Source organism: Protopterus annectens, chromosome 9.part0 (genome assembly GCF_019279795.1).
Source record: "Protopterus annectens isolate FY-2018-M chromosome 9.part0, PAN1.0, whole genome shotgun sequence".
NCBI classification, from domain to species: domain Eukaryota; kingdom Metazoa; phylum Chordata; order Ceratodontiformes; family Protopteridae; genus Protopterus; species Protopterus annectens.
The window spans coordinates 656,825,131-656,844,742 of record NC_056743.1 but is presented as its reverse complement, the minus strand read 5'-3'; the positions used below and the strand labels follow the sequence as shown (position 1 = coordinate 656,844,742).

The 19,612-nt window shown below is 36.9% G+C and overlaps 1 protein-coding gene across 1 annotated transcript in view; it reads right to left on the bottom strand.

Annotated features, from left to right (window-relative positions):
* Positions 1 to 19,612, bottom strand: part of LOC122811414 — a 63,024-nt gene that overhangs the window by 7,094 nt on the left and 36,318 nt on the right. The window contains exons 3-5 of the mRNA XM_044083245.1: positions 17,557 to 17,627; positions 17,207 to 17,314; positions 8,010 to 8,114 (exon numbers count right to left, since the gene is read on the bottom strand). Of these exons, the coding sequence (XP_043939180.1) occupies positions 8,010 to 8,114; positions 17,207 to 17,314; positions 17,557 to 17,627 (284 nt within the window). The remainder of the gene's footprint in view (positions 1 to 8,009; positions 8,115 to 17,206; positions 17,315 to 17,556; positions 17,628 to 19,612) is intronic.

The following is a 19,612-nucleotide window of genomic DNA, read 5'->3' as shown; positions in this document are numbered from 1 at the left end:
AAGTTTGATGGGTAGCTGCTAGTCACATGTCAGTAATTGTTTACTATCAAAATCCAGAAATGTGCTTCTTCATTTAATCATACCATTGAAATAAAATGTCAAAAATAAAAATATTTTATGCCAACATTTCAAACATGTTAAAGCCGATTTCTGGTATGCGATGTTTTGGAAAATAATGACTGTTGAACTGCATTTAGTGTCTGGATATCAGTATTACGCATTTGCTAATTGTACTTTCAATTTAACAAAATTTTGAAACCATACATTCAATCTTCAGTACTTGAAGAAGTGCATTTCTGGATTTTGATTGGAAACCATCAATAATAGCTTTAGAATATGTATGTAAAGCACTTCTGTGCATCTATATCTGGAAAATGTGATAAAAGGCAAAATGCATCTATCAGTCTTCTACCCTTAACCTCTAATAAAACCAGTGCAGCCTTTATAAAAAAAATTGAGTTATTCTAAAATGAATTAATGAATGCTGTCATAACTTATTAATATGTATAGTCTCAAAAAGGATTCAGACCTAGGAAGTAGGATAGCTAACACTGTGTCAAATCACTGAGCTATGCTTCTAAAAGAAAGAAGACAGGCCGACAATAAGTGTTGAAGGGGGTTCTCTTTCCAAAATTATGGAATGACCTTGAAATTGACAATATTAAGTAGGAGTGCAGACCATACAATGAGGGCTTTGCCCTTCACATGTAATAAATTTGGTTGTTTTTCCCTTAACCATATTTGTTATCTGATAATAAGCCTGAATATAACTGGTTAACCTCGATGCAAATAATATATCATTTTTTTGAGAGATGAGGAACATACCTTAAAGCTATTGTGTTACAAGACACAGGAACCAAGGAGAATTCCAAGAAAATTTGAATAGTATCCATAATGATGCAAAAATAAAGTTCATAACAAGTACTTATTTAGGTTTAAAAGGCATTAAGACAGACAAATTACTCCCACCACTTTCATTATCAACAGATTCACAAAGCACTTTGATAGTAATAAAAGTAGAAAAAATGTCTGTTGTCTGTTAATAATGCCACATTAAATGTTTTATTTTAAACTTTATGAAGCACTGTTTTTGAAGGGAGGTGGAAATTTATTTTGGACATATATTTGGGTACCATATTCCTACTTAAATTCAGCAGATCAGATTAGTGATGGAGAATTCTGAACAGTATACAATTTACTCCACATCTCAAAGTACTTCACATAAGAATTTCTCAAGAAAATGCTGGGACAGCACACAACACCATCTCAAATCTAATCATAGTTTTTCATCGATCGATGGCAGTACAAAAGTAGATTCACAGATTTCCTATGTATCTTTATTTAGAGACCATGTGAAGTCTGTAGTTGTTTAGTAATGTATAAAATTCGAGAATATGAATTCTGTCTGAATTCAGTGAGGCCAAATTTTGAATACAGCAAAGTAGACAGAAATTTGTCAAGAGGATGGCGCCACTGTTAGGGCAGTCTTCTACCCACCTCAAGATGTAGTGACCCTAGACTTAGTTATAATAGGCACAAGGGGTGCAGGCCATCACAGCCTGTCCAGCTTGGTCCAGCAGTTGCAGGGTCAGCTGCATGTAGCTTACTCCTGCATGCAGAAGCAAAAAAGGGTCTAAATAATAAAAACCTTGAACAACCCTGATGGCTAAATGAATACTGTCTTCATTCAGCTAATCCTTATCCTTTTAAAGAAGAACAAATGTATACATTGACTAAGACAGGGATAGAACATTTTAGTGGTTCATAGTTCAACTATATTATACAAATAAGGTGTAAATAGTGCAACAGGTTGCTTAGCTCAAAATCAGACAGAGCAACATAAATAGACCATGTTTTTGTCAACCCGTTTATAGACTGAAATTACTAGACTAAGAATCCAACCTTACCAAAGCAAATGGTCAACAAAGGCAGCAACAAAGTCTGTATGAGATGAGAATAGATGAAGTATGCTTGGTGCTCCACCTGTGAGACAGCATTATGGTTCTGGGAGGTGTTGGGAGGGGTGGAGTGCAGAGTTGCAATGCTGAAAGGGGAGGTAATACAGCTTTATAGGATGATAGGAGAGTGCCGGGCATGGGTTAGCTAACTTCGATCTCACAGACAGAAATATGACAGTGCCTGGACAACAGTAATGAGAGGAGACAGTGGGACTAGAAAGGAGTTAGAGAAAGAAATATGGGAAACAAGAAGAGTAAGGCCAGACTAAGGAGAATGGACCAAGCATCAGGCAGGTGACATTGCACAGACTATGGGACCAGGACATTGAATAAAGGGACAAGCAGGGCAAGAGATGCAAGACATATGAAAGAAAGAAGGAAGAGAAGGTAGCAACAGAGACATAAGTAATGAATGAGTCCAGAGGCAAGAAAGGAGGTAAGGAGGAATGGACAGGAATAAGGAAGGGTTCTGGAAGAGTGTAGGCATGAAAGAGCTAGATGATTGTGCAGGAGTATCAACAAGGTTGAGCATGTGTGTGAAGAACGATGCTGGTAATGACAATTGTTTATCAACCACAGGCAGAAAGTCTAGTACTGGAACCAAAGGTGGGTCTGCAGCAGGAGCCCAGGGGCTGGGAAGAACTACAATGACCCAAGTCTTGATCATCAACAACATAAGTTCAGCAAGCAAAACAGAGATAACCAATCAGATGACAAGAAGAACCAATCAGATGTCAAGGAGAAGAACAGCAACTAGTCTAAAATGAAGCTGAGAAGTATAGGTCTGTAAATAAAAAGGGCTCCAATGGAAGGGAAGGAGCAGTCACATGTAACAAACTGTATGGGTACCAATATCTTTGGCAGACCTGTAGAGGAGACCAGAGGGAAAGACCATGGAGGAGGCTAAGATAAACTTGGAATCTTGGAGGAAGATAGCCTTTTTACAGATGCTACAAGAACCTGTAGCCTTACAGTCAGGAAGTTCTTGGGTCCAGAAGTAAATAAGGCAACAGATGCTAAAATTACATTTCCTGTATTCCAAATACAGAATCCATCTTGTTCCAAGAGATACAGTCTTGACTAAACCTGTATTCAGAATCTAGAAAGAGTCAAATGCATATTCAGCAATGGGTACAGCAAGACAGAGAAAGGAAAAAGTAGAAGAAGATTTAACAGTGATAAATGGACAAAGAAGAAAGAAATAGAATGGCTGGAGCAGAGTTGTTGGGAGGGGGTTGAAGGATCAGTCTTAATGACAACAACTGTAGTTTTGGTAAGAAAATAGAGGAGTTATAAATGATAATGCTCTGTGGACAGTAGAAGTAACTGAAACCTGGCAAGTGATTACAAGAACTGAGTCATAAAGGCCCCCTTATATCAGTTGTTCCAGCAGGATGTAAGAGATGGAACATGGGAAGAGTGACAGTCCATGTGAGATAAGGCACTAACTGTAGGGTAACTGGGAACAGAGAATGAGCAAGAGAGAGACCTCAGTGAAGGCTAAACGTAGCCCATAAACAGCTAGACTGGAAGGAAGGAATGGGCAAGGTATGATCATGTTCAGTATACTGACCAGAAAACATGAAGCAGGCCCAAAAAAAGACAAGAAGAAGAAGAAGAAAATGTTGTTGTGTATTCCTTCTTCCAAATCTGACAAGGAAATTGAACCAAAGTATTAGTATTCAAAATATTAGACTATTTAGGATTCATCCAGATTGTACAAACGAAAGACACAGGGAAACAAATAATTGTAGACTTCATACTTTTAAAATTTAAAGAAACAGAATACTTAAGAAAAGGGTACCCTCCCCTCCTCTCAAGTTATCAGGCCAATGCATGGCTCACTATGACAGAAGATGAGGAAAACAAGCAGATGAATGACAAGGGCAATGTACAGGTCTATAGAACAGCAGATCTCAACACAGTGGGAGAACTGTCTGAGCTAGAAATGGAAGAATGGAAAGGCAAAGAGGGAACAAGCTGGCTTATGTTTAAGGGTAAGCAAAATGTACATGCGTTTATGAATAAAGGACTAGCAGAAAGATCAAAGCAAACAGAATATATATATATATATATATATATATATATATATATATATATATATATATATATATATATACACATACTCACAAAAACATATATATATATATATATATATATATATATATATATATGTGTGTGTGTTTATATATATATATATATATATATATATATATATATATATATGTGTGTGTGTGTGTGTGTGTGTGTGTGTGTGTGTGTGAGTGTGTGTGTGTGAGAGTACTAGATGCATATATTGATTATTGACCCTTTTCAGCTATGACCCAGGCTCATCACAGCAAAAAAAAATTAAATACAAAAAATCAAAATTATAGAGAAGGTATCCTAATATTCATTAATTAACAACATTTACAAGAGAACCAAAACATGCATATATTACTGGTTTCAGTAGTATTTACAAGAATACCAATACATACAGAGATTGTCAATTTCATTGAGGATGTTTTTTTCTTCAAATGAGAGGAAATGGTGAAACAGACTACCAGAGGGGGTTATGGGTAGTAGTACCACAGACAACTTTATGGGTACCCGGGATAGAAAGTGGACTACGAGGAAAGGTATGCCTGGGGCAGCTGCTGGATGCTAGCCTCACTAAAGAGGCCTCAGAGCAGACACACATTCTTGCCATTTTCTGCCATCACAAGTACATAATACAATCCGTGACAGGTAGGATAGTTGTTAGGAAAGGTCTGAAATGGGGAGGTGGTGTTTATAAGGAAAGGAATGAGGAGGAGACGATCAGTACATTCTGTTATGGCGAGGTGTACGTTTAGAGAGGAATGGACAGTACTGGAATAATGGCGCTTTCCCTCAGAAAATGTATACACGTATATGTTCATAACAAGGAGTTAGGCAACAGCACGTAAGAGAACCTAAAGCTTCAGCACCAGAAAAACCGGTAAGGCAATGCTTTTCCCGCTCCCTTCGCTTTTTACTACAATGTAAGTATACGGTCATTAAAATCAGAGGACAGAGTTTTAGCATCCCACACAGCATACACCTGAAGGGACATAAATGAACAGAATGAGCAAGAACTGTGCATGTCTGTCAAGATGGACCATCCAGAAGTGATGACTTTGAGAACAAAGCCCCAGAAGCTATTGCTTTTTTGCAGGCTGCTTGGTACACAAAGTCATTGTTCACTTTCCTTAGTATCTTTTACAATATATCTTATTCCATATTTTGAGGAAAACCCTAAGCAGAAGTATCAACAATTCAGCATATATTCTCTGTTCTTTATGTTATTCTTGCTTATATGTCCACATATTGGTGAATATATGTAAAACTCCCTTCTCATAAACACAAGAAACCAGTAAAGAGCTTTATAGTGTATGGACTTCAATCAGTAATATTTAAGATAGTTTTAATATGAATCTACATTTACTATACCTCAGACTGTAGCAACTCTGTAGTGACATCCCCTGAACAGTATGTTAACAAGCATTTTATTTGTTGGTTATCACAGGCTTCCCCTTTTGATTGTCAATGAACTCTGCAAGGGTCTATTTGTGGAAAAGCATATTTCATTCCTAGTCACATTTTTATCCTAAAATAAAATCTGTTTGTGCAAGTCACTTCCCAAGCAGTCTGTGAACATTTGTATTCTGTTTCCTCAGAAAGAAAATTGCAAAAGTATTCTGTCACAAAGTTGGTATACTGTACTAACAACCTCTATAAACTTTTGAACTTGTGTTTATTTTTTAAATGCAGTCTTATAACACAACCTGTTTTTGGTCATTTTACTTATTTTTTGCAGAACAGATATTTTCATAACACCAAATAATTATAAAAGTCTTTTTAAGATTCAGGCTGAAATGTTACATGGCATCCTGAATGCTAAGATTTTATTTGCAATACAATACTTTATCCCTTATAAAACAGAAAATATGAGATACTGACAAAAACGTCATTGTTATTCTTTGGTGATATCATGTATGTTATTATCATCAAACATATGATATAGGTTTTGAATGTACAACATTCTTATCCTCAAACCATCTTACCTCCAAATATTATTACACATCTCTGTCACAGGATCCTGAAAGGGCCTGATTGTTACCAACAATAATGCAAATTGTTATGTAAATGTAACTGGTATAATAAATAAGAGATATGAACAAAAAAAACATTACTATGTTTCAGCAATGGAGACAGATGGCCAGTGATCAGTTTTAACAATACTTAACATTTATAGTTAAAATGCTTAGTGGTTGTTGGACTAGATCTGAAAGAAGTTCCATATATCCTTAGAATCTTTACAGAAGTGGAATGCAAACTTGGGCTAGATTAAAAAGGCAGGATCAAGGAAATATGGAGATGAATTTTAACAGTAGTAATAATAGCAGAAACAGTGGCAGAAGTGGCAGTAGAAATTGACATATTTGTAGCAGTAGCAGAACTGGTTACAGTAGAAAAAAATAACATTTATAGTATTACTAGCAGGAGTAATATTAACTGCAGTAGCATCAGATCTTACAGTGATACCAGAAGTACTAACTGCATTAGCAGCATCAGTAGTTGTAGCAGGAGTAAGAAGTAGTAACAGTACAAGTAGAAGGAACAGTGGTGGCAGCAGCACTAACTGCAGTAACAGCAGCAGCAGCAGTAGTAGCAATAAGTACTAACAGTAGTAGTAGATGTAACAGTGATAACAGAAGTACTAACTGCATTAGCAACATCAGTAGTTGTAGCAGGAGTAAGAAGTAGTAACAGTACAAGTAGAAGGAACAATGGTGGCAGCAGCACTAACTGCAGTAACAGCAGCAGCAGCAGTAGTAGCAATAAGTACTAACAGTAGTAGTAGATGTAACAGTGATAACAGAAGTACTAACTGCATTAGCAACATCAGTAGTTGTAGCAGGAATAAGAAGTAGTAACAGTACAAGTAGACAGAACAGTGGTGGCAGCAGCACTAACTGCAGTAACAGCAGCAGCAGCTGTAGTAGCAATAAGTACTAACAGTAGTAGTAGTAGATGTAACAGTGATAACAGAAGTACTAACTGCATTAGCAGCATCAGTAGTTGTAGCAGGAGTAAGAAGTAGTAACAGTACAAGTAGACAGAACAGTGGTAGTACCAGTACTAACTGTAGTAATAGCAGCAGCAGTACTAGGAGTAGTAGAATCAAGCAGATGTGGTACAAGTAAAAGTCACCGTTTTAACTACAAGAGTAGATGGCAGCAGCATAGCATTTTAACCTGAATCTTAAAACAATGACTTTTATATTTATGATATAAAAATTAGCTGTAAATTTTTCAGTGGTGGCAACAGTACTAACTGCAGTAACAGCGGCAGCAGCAGTAGTAGGAATAATGAATAGTAACAGTAGTAGTAGGTTACTGTGACATATAAGATAAAATACTTAGAAAATTTAGATGAGTATTTACTTGCAAAATAATATAAGCATATTTCTGGCAGTGCAGAGGACTAAAGTTCTGGGCTGTTAATGAGCTGCTTCTTGTGTCCTGAGTACAAGGTTTGATTCCTTCCACCTTCTTTTGCCTAATGTATGTGTAAGTCATCTAATCAACAAATTTATAAAATGAAAAATGTCAATTTGTCACAAACAAATCCTTATCTTTCTTATCTCTTTTCACTCTTTCTTATAGTGTTGCATTAGCACACCACCTTATATCCTTAACACTAGTTTGTCTAAAAAAGGGGATCTGTCAGGGGTTTCTGAATAATAATGATTGTCGAAATAAACTGCAGTCAGAAAAATCCCTCTGCATTGCCCTATAATGCAAATTATGGTTCAGTGTAATGTTTACACTTGGACTTTATAAACTCATTCACACAGCTGTAATGTGCATATCCACCACTTACCCTTTGGGTGGCTTGTCCACATGGCGATCAAATAAATACAGAAAATATCAGCCTACAACAATAAGCATATTAGGAAACCTTATAGTTGTCCAGTGACAGCTAAACACAAATGTAAGTTAGCCTTAAGTGCAAATATACCCACCTTTATCTGTCAAATATACCCACCTTTTAACTGCGGCACAATAATTAGATTTACCGGGGAAATACCATAACACTGAAGTCGCTTCTTAAACTCAGCCATGCAGGAATCTCTTACATTTTTGGTTCTGGCTAATAAATACAAGAGATAGCCTCGTTAATTGTAAAATTCAACAAAATACATTTACACATTGAAGTCATTATTTGCTTCAGATCCTTATGAAACAAAACAAAACAAAAAAACTGAAGTAGCTGGAATATTGTGACAGACTAAAGAAACTGTAGATACGTGCTACCAAGCAGGAGGTTATAATTTCTGTAACTTTCTGTACAGTAGCATGTTTCAGCTAACAGTAAACTCCTTATGAACAAAACATACATATAAATCATTTTTTTGTTTATTACCAAGAATGAGAAAGAAAGCATTAATCAGTCCTAAAATGACTTGATTCCTTTTGTGGGGCACCTACATCTTTTAGCGGTGGCAGTACAGATCTGGTCAACATCCTCCAATGTTCTGCCTCTGTTCCTATCACCTTCCCATCGTGTGCCCCTTCCCTAATTACCACTGCTCCTCCCACTTCACATATTAGTATACTAAGCAGAGTTTTTTTCTCAATACTGAGTCTGCCAATTGTAAGCTATACAACCTAGCTTCAAAGGTTCATAGGGTGATACTAGGTTACTGGCCTGGAAGCCCTTATAAGCCTAGCCAAGAATTTCGCCCATGTTCCCTCAAAGTCAACACCTGTTTCCCCTGTCCAGCAGGGACATAGGTGGGATCCCAGGGGTGTATTTTCTGTTTCCCATCCAGTCGTCCAGGTTCCTCTTAAAGAGGGCTTGAAAGGTACTCTGCTTGACATGGAGAGGGAGTCTATTCCACAGATGGGGGAGTCTCTGGGACACAAATCCATCCCCCCAACAAGTTCCATTAATGTCACAGACCAGGTTAAGGCCTTGCGTGTGGGTTGTGCGAGTGGAGTTTGTCTTATGGATATGCAGCAACTCCATCAAGGTTGAGTCTGAGATGGCTTTGTATTCCAGACACAGGTCATCTCTGAGCAGTCTGTATGAGACTGAGTGGAGGGACAGGGCTTTTAGCCTATCTGTACAGGATAGGTGTTTGAGACCCTGGATTTTCATGATCAGGAACCTCTGTGGTCTCTCCAACTGCTGCATGTGCTTGGCAAGGTACATGTCGAAGGGTGGATTATACCCAATAATAGGTCTGATAAGGGAGGAATACAGGGATGTTATGACCTCCTTGTTCTTGGATGAAATACCCTTATTTATGTCTGGATCAATTATTGGTCTTTCAGAAACCTCAGAGAAAACAGATTCACTGGTTTTAAACTACTGAGAATTCAAGAGTTATCTAAAGTGAAACACACAGACAAACCTTGAAGTGTAATTATTATTAATGCCAAAAAATGTTTCCTAATGAGTCTTTAAGTCTCAAGTCATTGCAGCCAGAATACATCATTTCAATTAGTTTAGCACTGAGTTTTTTTTCTGTGTAAAAATAATACCTCTACTGAGTGTTACAAGGGCCACTATTTCCCAACTTCTATAGACAAACTCCAAGTCACAAAACCTAGTTAAGGGGGCATTAAAAAACACCCTGGCAAGCTTATTATCTTAACATATTAAATCTGCAATGTGTTTTGCCATGATCACTTATTAAGTTTCCCAAAAAACACCTTGTATGTGATCGTGCATGTAAATGCCCAGTTATAAGACAGGTATGTAGGGTTAAAGCCTTGCCTACAGCCCAGGTGGCCTGAGACTGATTACCAGCTTGGTCATCGGACAGGGCTGGCAGGGAAGGATGGGCAACCCAGACTTGGTGAGGAAGTGGTGTGGAGCCAGCTGCCCACTGCTGCAGTCTCTTGAAGGAGGGACAGTAATGCAAATTTGTGGCCTGAGGACAGATGTCAGACTGATCAAGCTGCTCTCTGATGGGTATACAGAAGTATGCACTTATATGGTTGAGTCACTGTGGGTCTCTACAATTATATAATTTGCATGTCCTCCCAGCCAGGGGCAGTGCAAAAAATGTCCTCATTGCTGGCATGCCAGCGATGGCATAAACCATCCATGTAGCAGCTACAATGCTGTTGCCTTCTAGTCAGTTCCTGTCCTGATCCCAGGTGGAATTCCTGGGGACAGGAATGAATAATCATATACAACTGAAGGGAAGTTTGATGCCCAGCAGGAATAGTGACAAACGTCACACAGAAAAAAATAAATTGCCAGTTATGGATTACTTTGAGCACTGTTGACATTGTTAAAACATTTAGTAACTCACATCATTGCCTGCTGCATCTCCCCTCTCCTCTGCATCTTTGTTGCAGTGAGGCATAGCAGACTTTGTTAGCTCAGCTAGAACTGATGCAAAGACAACATTAGTTGGCTACATCCCCAGAATGTTAATATTTTTACAGCTATTAAGACATCCCTGATTGCCTTACTAGCACATTTAAAATATATCCAACTAGGTGATAAACCCAGTAATCCTAATATCCATGCTTGCAATCATTCTTTCTTAATACAATGTACCCATAAAAACAGCCTAATATATTAACCTGCTGGTTTACTTCTGGTCATAAGGGAAAATGTACATGACCTTTCAGTGAACAGCTAAAAAAGCCATTTCCACCACCAGTGCTCATCTGCAGCAGATTGTTTTGGCCACAGATAAACACCTTGTATTTGTTTGTCTTAATAATCTCAACTCTAACAAATCTATGACTGACATAGATATAAAGTTTGTTTTCAGCTATTTCTATAACTATCTTATATCCTATTAGAATAAATACAGTCACTTATACTCATGCGGGATGCAGGGATGAAAACAGACCTTTGATGGCCAATGAACTTGATAGCTTCGAATGCTTCATTATTTCAAATAGCATGAGAGGAAATAAAACACAGTAATGTATGTGACTCCATTATTATTCACAATTCTTTGCAAAAAATAATGTTCTGTCACAAAGTTATGCTCCTTTGAGTAGCCAATCACCAACTCCTTTTCAATCCCAGAGCCTTCCGGAAGAAGGAAACCTGACCCGATTGATGGATAATCTGCTTTATTCATCAAACATTTATAACCATGCTCTGCTGACTTTTTCTTTAGTGATGAATTTGCCATACCACTCAGGATGCACTTTTCTACTTTCTTTAGATATGCTACATTTCCTGAGATATACACCATCCGTTTCAATTTAGCATTTTCTCTTATTCAGAAATCCTTAAAAATCGTTGTTTTCCTTTCTGAATCTGATGTCGTTGAGTCTGACTGCCATCATTCAAGATTCTCAAAACATCTAGTCACTTAATTTCTAGACCTCTAACTCTCTCTTTATTAACCTTGTCCCTTTCCCATTCTGTATACCAAACATATGAAAACATGCAGTACCCGTCTCTTAGATGACTCATGCCTCACACACACCTTATTACAGATCTGCTTCCATTTTATCAGATCTAGGAACAAGCTGGTTGTATCCTCTCAAATCCTTGCATTCATTAACAAATATGTTAACCTATGCAGGAATTAGCATGGCTGTACACACTGTTTGCCATGACTGTCACATGTTAGTGTCTGATGATATTCTTAATGGTATGAGCAAGGGATTGCAGACCAATATCATCATTGTTGATGTCACTAAAGCATTTAATCTAAAAAATTACTCATTTTTTTCAGTTGCTTTCTTCTCTTGTCTTGCAAATTAAACTTTTTTTCTGGTTTTCCAACTATCTGTCAAACAGAATATTACAGGTTAAGAGTGATAACTGCATTCTAACCTTCAAACAGTAAATTATTTTGTACCCCTAGGTTCTGTGTTTGGTCTATCCCTTCTATTCATTTACTCTCATTTTTGTTTGGTTTTTATGAACTTCAGGTAACTGAGTTCGTAGATGACATGGCATGTATTAGAAAGCCTTCCTCAGCCCCCCCCCCCCAAAAAAGACCTCTTTCTGATCTATTTGTGCAATATGAATGCATGTCTTTCTATTAAGTAAAGTGTTTCCAGCCTCACTAAAACAAATGCTAAGAAAAACTGACTGCTATAGGGCTAGATTGTTTTTTCCTTCCTAAACATATCAGCCCCATCATGCTGTCTCTCCGTTTCACTGTATAGGAAGGTGGCAGAATTTTAGCTTAACTGTCCATTTATAATTTTCAATTCCTAGAGGGTAAACTCACTGGCCAGCTCTGTGGTTTAAACAAGATCTGCAGACTACAACCCCCTGACTTAAATCCAGTGATATGAAAAGTTGAATGCATTCCTCAGACTGAGCATGACTTTCCCAACATTTGTGCTCTTTCAGCACTAATTGATACAATGTGGGGATTCATTAATGTATACTGACAGACATTTTTTAACTCTGGTGGAATTCAAAATTCTTGTGTCGGTGACCATGACACAGAGACCATGGCATAGAGCCTGTAGGTTCATGCTGTTTTCCACTTGTATTGAACAACACTGCATAGCTTTATAGCAAATAAACTGGCACCCAGTTAACTCTGGTACCCTGTTACGTACATTCTAACAGTTACATCATTTGTGCTGCCCTGCCCTTTTTCAGAATGTCTAACAAATTGCATAATTTTTGCTGCCCTGCCCTTGTTTCACAATGTCTAACAAATTGCATCATTTTTGCTGCTCCAACCTTGTTTCACAATTTAAATTTGCATTCACAATCCAACCACCAATCCAGATCCTTAGGAGCACTGTGTCTTTCCCAGCTAGAATGCAGGTTATATTGTATGGCAGAGCCCTCGCCGTCCTTAATGCCACTAAATATTTTTCTAAATGAGCCATTTGTGAATGTTATAGGCCATCACATTCTCACATTTATTATCCTCTATGTACTGACAGCTTCTTTTGCTATCTTATCTAGTTAGCAAGAAATATAGAGATTTATGATTCAGTCATTCTTAATTGTTTTGCTACCTGTCACAGATGTAAAGCTTTCCAGTCCAGTCTCTCATTTATATACCATTACACTCCAGTCATATAACCCATGCAGCTTTCCATTCTGATTTGTTTCCTTCAACAGTTAATTTATTTTAACATATGTTTAATATATCTAATACGTTTAATGAAGTTTAGATACTATCTTGAAACACAGCTATTGCTTTTTGTTTATGGTTATTACAGTAAATAACAATGTTAATGTTTTCTGACTGCTGATACTACTGGATTTAACAACAAGTTCTCTTAAAATGACTGGAATGAATGTATCTAGAGACACAAATTATTTTATTTAAGATTTATAGTATTAATTATGCCAATTCTGGTACAGATTTGAGAGTCTTAATAGATGATAACTGGACTGTAATATTCCTATGCTTTCTGTAATTAAACAAGCTCAGTGTAACATCCATTAGATTTTTAGGACCTACACATCTATAAGAAAAAAGTTGAAATGTTAGCTTTATATGCATTTTCTGTGGCTTGTTTTACAACTACAGACAAGATATGTGTTCTACAGATATAATACAAAAATAGTTAAACTTGATTGCATAGAGATGAAATTTAGGCTACAATGTTTTAGAGCATTCTTTCAATCTTGCCATGCCTTTTTTAATTTTATCTGTCTTATTGTGCCTCACCCCTGTTCTATAGCTCTCTGACACTAGCAAAAAAACATAATACTTTGTCTTCTAGGCATTCTAGATTTCACCAGCCTATGGATTGTCCTCTGTGATGCATTGCTGGAAACCATCTTTACTTCTGAGTAGCCTCCTTTACAATGACTTATTTTATCAAGTTTAATCAGTTTTGTACCCATGTTAAGACTATATGACACTCTCATGTTATGACAATATGACCCTCTCCGAGACTATCTAATGTATTTGCTAACTTTATCTCAGGTACATACCTCTCAACCTCTTAGAGTAATAAATCTGAACAAAGCCATTGAAAAAGTGGTACAAATAGGGACAATTTTAAAATATTGTCCTTACAAACTTAGAAAGTTAATACTATAGCAGGTTTTGCATTAGCATGACTTTTCTGAAGGGTTGTTTGTTTGTCTTTCGGCTTTTTCCCGGCAAGGGGTCGCCACAGCGGAACTCCGGTCCGCTAATGATTGGCAGTAGATTTTTACGAAACGCCGAGGTGCCAGCTCGACACCCAACCTTCAATGAAGTCTAAAACTCAAATATCTGTCATTATTTTCTAACTTCAGTCTTTAATGATTTGCCACTAATTTGCCAGAAAGCCACAATTTTATGAAAAACAGACATATAAGGCAAAAATCTGGACATTCTATGAAAATCTGTAAAGTTGAGAGGTATGCTCTGTTACTGTGGTCACTGAGAGACATTTCATTAAAAGGAAATATCTGTAAATTATTTGGAATGAATATTGTAAAAAGACTGGAGGTGCTTATATTTAACAAGTGTCTGTCTACAACTTCACCCAGGCAAACTCACACCAACTTGGGAAAAAATAACAAAGTCATGGAGATGTTCTGTTAATGAAATAACACTCAATGACATAAACGGCCACTCTGGACTGACATGCCTTGCTGAACTCTAAGTAGAAACTATAATCTGCAAAAGTCACAAATTGCACAACAGTACAAGTAGAAACTGTTAAAAATAGCAAATTTATTTCTTAATAGAGACACAAAAATGCATGACACATCAAATAAGCAAGCCAGTAACTAAAATCTAAATAGGCTACATTTACAGTCTCTTTCTGGTTCAGTATTCAGCCTATCAAATCAAAGATTTCTGTTCAATTTCTGGTGTGAACGTCTTGATGTAAAATCATGCTGCTTTGAGTTTATTGCCCTACCGATGTGTAAAATGTCCCTTCTTCAGGTTAGATTCCATGAATTTACTTATACCAGGGCCAATGTAGATGGGGGCTAACATTTGCCCTATTCCCGTCATCACAAACTGTACAACTTTCCTATAATTTGTGAAAGAATAGTTAGTTGTGGTATTACTACATCATTAATAACGCCAGGCTGAATCATAGTAGGTCTCACTACATTATCGACATTTAGCTTTGAAGTTCCTTCTTGACCATTTCCTCTCTAAAATGACCCAGAACACTGCCTCCGACACATTATGATAAAGCTTTTTTCTAGTGTAAGCAAATACCAAGAAGTGTTCATTTAGTAGCTTTAATTCTTTAACAATCTTTTGTACTTGACAGCCTTCAATCTTCTTATCCTTCCTCTCGTCTTTTTTTGCATACTTTTGTCCTAGTGAAATGTTTCATCTCCCCTCTCGGCTTTCTTCCCTTTGAGCCCTTGCATTTCTTAATGCTTTTCCTGGTCTAGTCTTGCTTAAGCATTACAGCTATCTCTCTTCTTCTTTGTGTGCTTCCTTTTCAGAAATGCTATATTTTTCCCTAAATTTTGATGCTACCTCATTTGAGAATTATAGGTTCATAGGTTCATAGGTAGGTACTAGGCTATCAGCCTAAGGGCCTAAGTAAGCCTAGCCAACAAAGTTCTCTGGCTTACGCCAACCAAACAAAGCTAATTTCCTGTGCCCCTGTCGAGCAGAGCCACAGAAGTGATCCCCGGGGTGTATTTCCTATTTCCCATCCACTCATCAAGATTTTTCTTGAAGAGTGTTATTGAGGAACTTTGCTTGGGTAGCTTGTTCCAGAGTATAGGAAGTCTCTGGGACAGGAATCTATCCCTCCAGCATGTCCTGTTTATTGTGGTGACAAGGTTTAGGTCCCTAGAGCGTGTAGCTCGGAGGGATTGAGATTTCTTTAGGTGTAGCATGTCCAACAGCTCTGGGTTTGACATAGCTTTATATGTTAGGCAGAGATCACCTTGGAGTAGGCGATATGCTACAGAGTAAAGCTGGAGTTTTTTGAGACGATCAGTGTAGGACATCTATTTAAGGCCAGTAATTCTCTTTGTGAGGTACTTCTGTGGCCTTTCCAGCTGCTGCAGATGTCTTGTGAGGTACATTCCAAAAGGGGCATTGTACTCTTTAATGGGTCTAATGAGTGTCGAGTAGAGGGGAACAATGACCTCTTTTTTCATGGATGAGAACTCTTTTGTGATGAGGTGTGCCATGTAGAAGGATTTCCTGAGTACTGTGGCAATGTGATTATCAAAGGAGAGACTACTGTCCACCTGGGTCCCAAGGTCTCTTATCACACATTCGGTGTTAAAAAGACTGCCACCTATGTGGTAGGTCATGGGTACAGAGGTTTTACCAAAGGGGATAACAATGCACATTTTGGCATTGAGCTTGAGGCCATGGTTCTGACACCAGGCATCTGTCTCAGTGAGGCACTTCTGTAGGATGTCCACATCATTTGGGGACTCGCTTATAGCTCCTAGTTTGCAGTCATTTGTGAACTTTGTTAGCCAGAGGCCTTCTGTGTTACAGTGGCATTTTCTTCCTTTTTGGTTTATATTCTTGTTTCACACAAAATTGGGTTGATGGTGTGATAGTAGTTTTTATGACTGGCATAGCATTATAAAAATAAATAAAAATATACAACCTAGTGAAAATTTGAACCATCCTTTTAAAAGACTCCCAGGTACCATGGTCTCATAGCATTTCAAGGGGATTAAACATGACATATTACAAATGCATGCTTATACACAAAAAAAACTAAAATCAAATACTGAAAGAAAAACATTAAATAAAGCTATCAATTAACTTACTACCTATTTCCAGAATGGAAAGATCTGAGTTAAGCCTACTGGATACAAATAATAGTACTGCAAAATAATCCTTGTTTCTTTATTGTTAATACATCATTCACATACCTCTCAGAACTACTAATATCAGGAATGTGAAAAAGTATAGCAGTTTTCAACAATTTAAATCACTGGATCAATGTATATTTTGATGAGCAGCAATACATATACAATAATGTTGTACAATTAAGGCAATCGTGCATAAAAGATATGGCTGTAGTATTCTTTGTGGTACAACTTGTACTAGACAACTCATTGCATTAAGCACTGATACATCACTATACTCTCATGGTGGAATGGAGCTGCAGGTAATCTTATATTCAGAGGGCTGTGCAAATTAGCAGTGTACTTTTACTGATGTGATACAGTTCGTGTTTAGCTGTCTGTATTCATTCATTTATAAATATGTTCATGAGATGATTTTAGAGAAAACATAATTCCACAGTCTGATACCTTTCTTTGAATAAAAAAAAATAATGTAGATTTCAGAAACCTATGAACTCTTACTGATTTTTTATTATACTTACAGTACAAGTAATGTAGTCTAACAGTTGTATTTGATGGTTTCTCATATATGAAATAAATATGCAGACACTTCTTAAACTCAGGAAATACCCGTCCCGTCAGATGTGGTGCTTTAATTAAAAGTAGAAAGAATAAAGTGATTAAAAGGTAGCGTTGAATAAATGGTTGATATGAATCAATTGACAAATAATCAGACTTTTGAACTTACTAAATTATACATGCAATGTCCTAAACTGTTTGCATTTGAAATACACTTGTTTGAGGCATTTCTTCTCAGAAAAAGTCCAGTGTACTTTAAGCATGCGTATGTAATGCTATTCTGAGAGTTGAATAAACTGGAGTATAAAATTACCTTGCAGAAGTAAGTAGCCGGATTCTTCAGAAATATTGAAGTAAAAAGTAGAATTCAGACATGGCTCCCCACTAAAAAAGGAAAAAGAGTAAAGGAGTATACTATCAACTGTAGTATCTGTATATCTAGTGGCAACAGAAGCTCTTTTACTATACATTTAAAAGTGTATGTTATCATTTCTCTTTTAGTTAAACCCTTCTCTTTCCAGTCATAGGTGCTCTGCCCAGGTGTAATTTATGGTATTAGCTGATTACTGCATTATCCACACCTGGTATGATAGGCAATGCTTTTGAATACCTTTAATAAAAATTAATTCTGTTTAGTGTGCTAGGCCTGAATAACTGGATTCATGCACATAATATAAATACAGTTGTTTTTATTAAGAGATGTCCTTATTTCTTTCATGGAAGGTACTTTCGTGATATGCCATTAGGTGTTGTAGCACATAAACCAAACCAATTCAGAGAACGGAACCAGGAACAAAAGTTAAGACCACGAAGCTGAGCCAGCAACTTTAAATAAATCCAAAACTGGTCTTTTATTGCACGAGAACAAAACACTAAAACCACGTATCACAAGCGCTTTCGCTCGGATGTTCCGAGCTTTTTCAAGTTAATAACAGAATGTAAAACATCAGTTTAAATAGCTGCTTGCATTGATTAAACAATTAAACAATTTTGTAATTAAAATATTATTCAATTACAGACCACCATTTCAAGTGCAAAACTGCATGAACAAATACTTAAAACTTTCTTTGAAAATATCTTGCATTTTTTTCAATACATTAAAATGAATGTTCATATTGCATAAATTTCCATATCCACTTAATTAATAAAAATATGCTAGATGCATTTAAAAGTGCTACATTTTTAAAAAACTTTAATATAACTTCATTGTTATTTGTACTTATGAATTCCTTTACTGGGAAAACCTATTTGTGGGTAGTTGTTAACAGGATCCTACTCTAGTCGATACAAGTAAATATAGGTACATCTATGTGTGTGTCAAAGACTTTTCCTTTTAAAATGTATGACATATTTGAGTGTTATTACTTTAGACTGTCTCATAATCTGGCCCTTCTTAGTTTTAATACTGGTTTAATACTGATTGTGTCATTCAACCCAGGCCAGTTTCCTGCGTTCAGTCTAAGTTGCCACACCAATTCCCTATATTCTAGAGTGGCTTCCCAGTCTCCCCCTCTTAGATCTCGATTTACCTGCTCAAGAATCATGAATTTGAAATTGTAGTTCGGACATACAAGGGAATGCTTATAAAGAGCATTAGTTTCTTTATTTTTAGATATTTCATAAAAATGTACATACATTCTCTTCTTAATTTCCCTTTCCGTCTTGCCTACATAAAAACTTTTACAAAACATGCACACCACCAGGTAAACCACTCCTCTTGAGTTGCATGTGAAATACGTGGGAGATTCAATTCTCATTTTTCTGGAAGGCAAATATATGCCTTTGTCATCCAAAATTGCATGGCATTGGTGGCATGCCCCACACTTGTATGTGCCAGCTCTTTTTGTGTGATCATTATCTTTTCTCTTCTTCTTTTCAGACATCTCTTTTAAATTAACCCCCTTTTTCCTAATGAATCTTGGTTTGGTAGGTAAGACATTTTTAAAATCTTCGTGTGCTGTTAACAATGGCCAATATTTATTAATAGTTCTTTCTATCTTTTGTGCTTGGCTACAGTGTGTGTAAATAAATTTAGGTCCCATAAACTCATTTCCCTTTGTGCTAGGTAATTGATTTGAAATAAGACCCTTACCTAGTAATGGGGAATACAGTGAATCTCTTTTGCTAACTACTTCCCTATGTAGTGTTTGAAATAAGTCCAAAGGGTAGCCTCTCTCTAGGAACATTTGTTGCAGAACCAGAACCTCACAATTGAAGTCACCCTCCGTACTGCACATCCTAGATGCTCCGATTAGCTGCCCTTTAAGAATTCCTTTTTTCTGTGTAAAAGGGTGACCACTTTGGAAATGTAAGAGTGAATGAGAGAATGAAGCCTTCCGGTAAATTTTTGACTGGAAGGTTTTGTTGTT